We start from the raw sequence: 7,867 nt of genomic DNA, 5'->3' as shown, positions 1-7,867 counted from the left end.
TATCTCAAGGTGTTGATGGCTGCATAGAAAAAAATCCCATAAACTTCAAAAGTCACATGAAGCAAAATACCACTTTAAAAAGAATTCTATCTAAATAGATCTTTGTAAGCACAGCATATACCCTGTGGTCTTTCAGCTCACTGCTGCCAGGATGCCTATAGCCAGCTTTCTTGCAAAACTTCTGGAAGGTCATTTACTTCTTTGTTCCTTGACTGAATGACTAAGAGGTTCCTTATTTTATTTCAACTTCTTCTGAGGCCGGAAGTATGTTTTCTTCTCTCAAGGCATCTGGCACTAACTTTTCACAAAGCTCATCCTATTGGTCATAAACAGGGATGAGCTTTATTGGGGGAAATAAAGGTGGGACATAAAATGAAAAGTGGTTAAAATTGTGACATAGTGGCAATCTAATAGTTTGTTAGATTCCCTCTAGTCCTATATTCATTGAATTTAATTGTATTTCAATGGCAGCATGTTTAGGGATGAAATTTTCGAAAGTACAAATGGCAGTTCAGAGCCTAACTCCCACTGACTTTCACAAAGAGTTTATCTGTGTGCTGCATTTATCTGTAAAGATGTCAGTGAAGGCTTTTATATATTTGATCAGGAAAAGTGCTGATACCAAAATGAGGAGTAATTCTTTATACTTCTTTTTAATTTTGAATGGGGAAAGGGGTAGGACAGGGAGAATTAGTTAAAAGAAGTAAATGAGGAGTAATTCTTTATATTTCTTTTAACTAATTCTCCCTGTCCTACCCCTTTCCCCATTCAAAATTAAAGACCATCTCATAGCCCATATGCAATCTACAGTAACAAATCATAAAACTCTACTCATCTGTCATGCTGTGAACTGGAGTTATAAAAAGGCAGGACAGATGTAGCAGCTATTGTAGAGAACATAAAAAGATAGAAAACACACAAAACAGGTCATGTGTCTAGGTTTAAAACTTGCTTAGTAGGCCTGTGTGAATAGGGAAGAAATCAATTTGGATTCGGCCAATTTGGAGGATAGTGATTCGATTCAGTGATTTGAATTGCTGTTCCCATTCGATTCAGCCAAACTGAATCAGAGATTTGGCACTGATTCAGCAGTGAGTCAGAGATTTGGATTGGTCAGGGGGAAGGCCTGCTATAGAGTATTCTGGACAATGTGGGGCTCCACATTTAAAGAGAACATATAGAAGTGTGTTTTTAAATACATTTTAAACAAAGGTTGCTACAAGAACTTCTGTAGTATGTATATCCAACACATTCTTGAGCTTTTGGTATTGTTACTGAAAGGGTACATTTTGGAGAGGAGAGGCAACAAATCTAAACTGAGCATTTAAAAGGAAAGGGGAAATAATGGAGAGAAAGAAAACTACCAATATGTAATTAGCAGTGCTCTTTTAACCTAGAGAATTGTAAAGTAATGCAGTTGCTTCTCTGCTCTCCTTTTTATAGTTTGCAAGACATATCAAGAAATCTGAAGGCCAGAAAACCCCAAAAGTTGAGTTACAAATCTCAATTTATGGTGTAAAAATTCTAGATCCAAAAACAAAGGTAAGAAAGTTGGGAAGGGTTGGAATTATTTACTATATCAGTAGTTAATTCAAAATTGTTCTTGTTATTCCATTTTATAAGCCTTTCTTCTGATACTTCCTTGAAAGACTCCCTTATTGATGAGACTATTTCAGAAGTGCCTTTGCTACTTACTGTCAAAAAGTCATCTTCTACTAATATTTTCATAAGATATGTGTCTCTGAGGCACACAAGATACCATAAAACAGTGGTTCTCAACCCTTTTGGACTCAAGGAATGCCTCCTTATAATCAAGGCTTTAACTTGTTTTTGACTATAGAAACAGAGTAAATCAGCTATTGCAAAGAGCTCAGAAACACTACACCAAATCAGCATGCTTTTGTATCATGGAGTTCTATTTAAAATATGTGGGTGTAGGTGGCATAATCATGTGTTTTGCTCACTTAATAAGTGTGGTAATCCTTAAAAGCATCTCATGGCATCCCAAGATGCCATGGCACCACAGTTAAGAATCACTGCCATGTATCTTTTTTATACAGAATATAAAATAGATTATCAAATCTAAGATTACCCTTTGATTGACTTTCATTACAGTGATATTGAATGGCCAGAGTGTTCTCAACCCCTTAGTACCTGTTCCTAACTTTCTGTTGGACATCCTAGCTATACTGTAGGCTTTTCTATCTATCTATTGTAGCAATTTAGCTGAGCAGTCCTGTGTTTCTTCTGTTCATTCAGTCTTGTACATTGTGTCCTATCCTGGTTTCTAATGTATTCTGACATACAAATACAAACCAAAGCAGAGCACCTTTCTTCAAGTAGCGAAATAAATGTCTATCCACTGAACCTAAAAGTAATGTAGAGTGATTAATTCAACAGTGTTTTACCATTACACATTACATCATTTAGATCATCATTAAGTTGTTGATATTAATCAACACTAACCAATGCTGCTCTTTTAATTCTAAATTAACTATTACAATTCATGTCATTTGTGAATAGTCCATTTTACAAAGACATTTCTACTTGCAAACTTTTTTGTTTTAAATCCATTTCAGGCAGTGGTTTCATAGTCCATTAGCAAAGAGCAAGCACTACATTGTCTCTATTATTATAGCTTCATGGAGGTACAAAAACCTTCCCCTGGTGCAAATAATTTAAAAACAACAGTTTTAAATGCCAAAAATGTTAATATCTTTGTAGCTCTTCCTGCAAGAAATTAACAGACAACTGTGGGGCAGAAGGTCCTGAGCGAACAGAAACATATTCAACTCTTGGAAATGTTGTACAACAAGCTTTAATAGAAATCAGCTGAGTGTAATATCTTTTCTCCTTTTTTTTCTTAAAGCTACTTAACAAAATGTAACTTCACTTGGGAACTCCTTTACAAGTCAGCAGAGTTTTTTAAACGTTGCAATATTATAACACTGAGGAACTCATTTTCTCATAGGGTTTCTGTAAATAGGTGGCTTAATCCAAAGCAAATAAGGTATCCATCTGCTTCAGGAAATTACTTGAATTCCATATTGTTTTCTGATGTTATAACTATTTTCTATTATTTTCTTCTCTTATTTCTATTGAACAGAAGTATCTTCACTGTTGGGAACAATTCATTTAAATTTTTTTACTGAATGAAGGAATAGATATTTTACCTGAATAGGTTTGCATATTATTGGTGTTCTTACTGATTGTGGTAGCATCTAAGAGCCCTAGTAATGGGTCAGGTCTCTACTGTGCTAAACTTTGCACGGACATAGAAGCAGGGTCCCTACCCAAATCATAGAACAGCTAATTTAGTGCTTTAAAAATCTCAAGAATCTAATCCTTACAATGACCCTGTTGAGTTATACGATGACAGGATCATTATCTTCACTTTAAAAATAGAGAAACTGGAAGCAGATTGGATCCAATTCATTCAAATGCTTTAACTCCCACAAAAAGCCTCCATAGCTTCAGGGAGACGTTGACTATCTTACAGAACTGATCTGAAAATAATTTGATCAGACACACCCAACAACAACAACAAACCAGTATTACAATACTGAAGTTACTGGTGCTTAGTCCCTCATTAAGCATAGAATAACTTTCTCAGGGCAGTCTGAGACAGAACCATTTGTAGAACATAGAAAATCCTGCCTTGTCCCCTCAACATTTCCTTTTCCTGGTGCTGCTCCCTCTGGTTTTTTTCTGACCAAATATTGAAGAATGTATTTTCTTACCCAGCAATATGTTGTTCTTATTAATAGATAGATAGATAGATCACATGATGTTGCACTTTAATCATGGAAAAATGTGGATTTGGGGTTACTTGTTTTTAACCCAAAATTGGGGATTTTTTTAAATCGGGTAAAACCAGGATCCCTGGTCATCTGCCGTCACTGAGAACTGTCTAGCTCCTAACTCTTTCGAACCCCACTTCAGACAGCTGAAGCTGCTATTAAATCCTCTCTTAGTCTTCTCTTCACTAGAATAAATGAGCCTCATTCCCCAAGTCTTTCCTCATTAGTCATGTCCCCCAGCCCCCTCACCATTTTTGTTACCCTTCACTGGACTTTCTCCAATTTGTCCACATCCGTTCTGTACTGGGGGACCCAAAACTAAACACAGTACTCCAGGTGTGGCCTCAGCAGTGCTAAACAGAGGGGAATAGTTACTTCCCTTGACGTACTGGCAACACACCTACCAATGCAGTCCAGGATGCCATTAGCCTTCTCGGCAACAAGGGCACACTGCTGGCTCATATTTAGCTTACTGTGCACTGTAACCCCCAGGTCCTTTTCTGCAGAGCTGCTGCCCAGCCAGTCAGTCCCCAGCCTGTTCTAGTACACGAGATTGTTCTTTCCTAAGTGCAGGAGTTTGCACTTGTCCTTGTTGAGTACAGCTTTCCCATGTAACCAGCCAAATAAAACACAATATGAGACTTGCCAAGGAAAAAAAATACTAAAATTGTAAATATTTTCTTTATTTCTGTAATTTTTCCAGGCCCCTTAAAAATATTATCCTTGCCACTTTGAGGACTGATAATATATTCTTTGTTCTTTAATAGAAGAACAATTTCATTATGTCTTAAGTTCAAATAAGGGCACTGAATATTCCTAAATCAGCATTGTATTGCATTTTTAAAATGGAATGTATGACTTCTGTGATTATCTAAACTACCTCCCTCCTACCTGCAATGTGATTGGACTGCATGGTTGTTGAGTATTAGTATTTCCACTTCAGAAATAGGGAAATCAGGAGAGGTTGAGGCATGTTCAATAAAGATGCTTTAAGTCTTGTTAAGGTCAATGCAAGTTGGAAATCTTAAGAAGCTTGGAAGGCGATGCTGAGCATCTCACAGAATCACACCAGGGTATGGCTTGCTCAGAAGCTTGCGCCAACATGGCTGGAGAAAAAAAAAACACTTATTTTAAATGACTTGTTTAAACTAAATAAAATTGGGATCATTTGTTAAATGGAAAAACTTTGTAAGGTTCTTTACTACGTAAAGAATTTAACTGAATTTTTGGAGTCCTGTTGGGATAGATGCATGCCTCCACATAGTGAGGTAGTCCCTGCCGTAAGAACCAGATTTAACCCTGACACTGCAATCCTTCTGCCCTTTTATATGTAAGAAAATGTGCATCTTGCATCAATTTGCAAATTGATTCCAAGTTTACATAGTAGCTTATAGAAATGATCCTACTGTTTCTGTTTGCAGGAAGTCCAGCACAACTGCCAGCTCCACCGGATATCATTTTGTGCTGATGATAAAACTGACAAGAGGATATTTACTTTCATATGCAAAGATTCTGAGTCAAATAAGCACTTGTGTTATGTATTTGACAGTGAAAAATGTGTAAGTATGCCAGACATTTTAGGGGGATTTTGGTATCGTACATAGGAGATTGCACTGTTTTGAAATCAGGACTAGGAAAAAGAGAAATCGGTCAAATGGAAGGTTCCTTGACTGGGGTCAGTTTGATATAATTTTGCATGTCTGTATGTGGTCTTTAACAGTGTACTAGTGGTTACTACATATATGTTTGTTGGATATTTTATTTTTAAACTAAAGGCTATTTTTTTTCTTGGTAGCAAATCTTCTCCCCAGTAACCAGTCTGACTAGCTGGGCCAAGTATCAGGATGATACCCTGGAAAGGTGGAGAGAAAATCCATCTGTGACTGTGAAATGTTTCTAGAGCTGCTACTAAAGAGCAGTTACTGAGGAGGGCATGTACAAACATTTACTTAGGTTGATTTCAAATGGGAAGCAGCATCTGAGGCTCAGGAACACACAGCAACTGTTACACTTTAAACTTTGCATCATCCTATAGTGACACCTAAATTGCCCCAGCTTTAACCCTCAAGAAAGCAGGGTTAAAGTTGGAGTGCCTCTGCAATATTCATAGCCGTAAAAGCTGCTGCACACATAACTTTTACAGTATATTAGCTGCTGTAGGGTTAGGAGTAACAGCTCCTCCTCCCTTTTTTCAAATTAAGTCTACATTTGTCCATGCCCTGAAGTAACCTTATAGATTGTTCCTTGTAGGATCTTTGTACCAGGGATCCTGACCCTGGCCCTAGTCCTGGCTCATGCCCTCACTTCTCCTGGCTCACCAGTGCCCTGACACACCACCAGAGGAATCACTTCACCTGCCACTGAGACAGTGACACTTCTGAGTAGAATATGTCAGCTGTTCAATGCTGTACAGCTACACTAAACAATAGTTTAGGACAGGAAATGAAGAATAACATATCCATTTGAAAAATGAGGAGATTACATAGGCAGAAAATAATTACCTAAAGGAATTTAACCAGGGCATTGGAGCTAATGCAACTAGTCTTGTGAAGTAAAAAGGGACAGCTGGTATTCCCGAGTCCAGAACCTATTTTATCCTTTAGTGAATAGTTTAACTATAGAACAAATATGTTTTACTTGGGATGACTCTGTAAAATTACTCCTTTATAAACAAAAATTGCATTTTTGTATACCACTTATGTAGCATTTGTTTTACTGCATATTTAGCAAATTTGGGGATCTTGTCATGCCACTGCAATGCTACAGTGCCAATACCAGTAACATTGTGTATATTCACTGTGTACATGTCTGTTCACTTTCCTCTTCTTCTTGTTTCTATCTTGTCTGTCTCTTTTTTCTCTTTCTGTCTTCCTTTTTTTTTTTTTTAGGCAGCAATAAGCACAGAACCCCTCCTGATCTCAGGTGCGTTTCCTCTCCACCAGACTCTCTTAATGCTGGTATCATTCCAATCCTAGTCAATAGAGATCTCCCTCTTACACTTCTATCTGTTCTGTGATCCAGTAGCATATTTAGTTCCACTTTCCAGTCTCTTGGTTCCTTCAGCTTCCGAAGAATCGCACTAGAATTGTCACTTTTGCTTCATCTGCAGACACACTTCCTGACTACTATGCCCATTCCCAAAACCATGTAGTCTCTAATCACAGTTTATCATTTAAAACAATCCAGTGCAGCTGTTTAATAATGATATGTTAGCTATATTAGCATGCAACAAATACAGTGATTGAATCTACATCAACCATTAGGTTTAACTAAAAGTTATCAAAGAGTAAGTATCTCCCAACTTTGAAAATTAAAATCTCAGCCTCGCCTTGACTTTTGGTCCATAGATGATTTACCTCAGTTTGGTTTCCAATGGTAAATAAAACCAATGGTCTGACTGAATTGATATAATCTCTTGCAGTATTTTTATTTTAAAAGTCAATATTTTGCAACAGACACAGCCTCATACCTACCTGTTGCAGGAGGTGTGTGTTCATGTCTTCCCAGGCAAAGGAGAAACTAAATTTGGGTTTCCAACATCTGTGTAAATGCCCTAACCACTAGACTTTTGCATCAGTTCCTCCCCTAACAGTTCTCTGAATCTAGCCCATAACTTCCTTTGCTCTACTTCTAAGTGACCAAAACAAAACCCTTGGGGGATTTAATTGAGTGTGTTTTGTTTATCAAGAAGTGAAATTATTCAGTTTTTAGGTCATCAAGAAAAATAAAAGATCAAATTGGCTTGAGCCAAACTTAACTAATTTTTATACCATTTTTGTAGTACAGCTGCTGAGCTGAGGAAACAAATACAAGGGGAATACTTATATGCAAATGCTGATTGTTTAGTAGTGACCAGTAGGCCTGTGCAAATAGGGAAGTATTCAATTTGGATACAGATTTAGCTGATTCGGAGGACAGTGATTTGATCTGTTGATTCAAATCACAGTCCCCATTCAATTCGGCTGAATTTGAATTGGAGATTCAGTGCTGATTCAGAGATTTAGATGGGCCAGCAAGAGGCAGGCACAGCTGGGCAGCCGCAGGTTCCCCTGCGGCTCCTCTGGCTG

General features: G+C 37.5%; 1 protein-coding gene across 1 annotated transcript in view; it reads left to right on the top strand.

The window, feature by feature from the left end:
* Positions 1-7,867, top strand: part of GULP1 (GULP, engulfment adaptor PTB domain containing 1) — a 47,848-nt gene that overhangs the window by 870 nt on the left and 39,111 nt on the right. Inside the window, exons 2-3 of the mRNA XM_019553525.1 lie at positions 1,444-1,542; positions 5,222-5,359. Coding sequence (XP_019409070.1) covers positions 1,444-1,542; positions 5,222-5,359 — 237 coding nt within the window. The remainder of the gene's footprint in view (positions 1-1,443; positions 1,543-5,221; positions 5,360-7,867) is intronic.

This window comes from Crocodylus porosus, unplaced genomic scaffold, assembly GCF_001723895.1.
Source record: "Crocodylus porosus isolate Cpor-Errol unplaced genomic scaffold, CroPor_comp1, whole genome shotgun sequence".
Classification (NCBI taxonomy): Eukaryota; Metazoa; Chordata; order Crocodylia; family Crocodylidae; genus Crocodylus; species Crocodylus porosus.
This window is presented reverse-complemented; position numbering and strand designations above follow the sequence as displayed.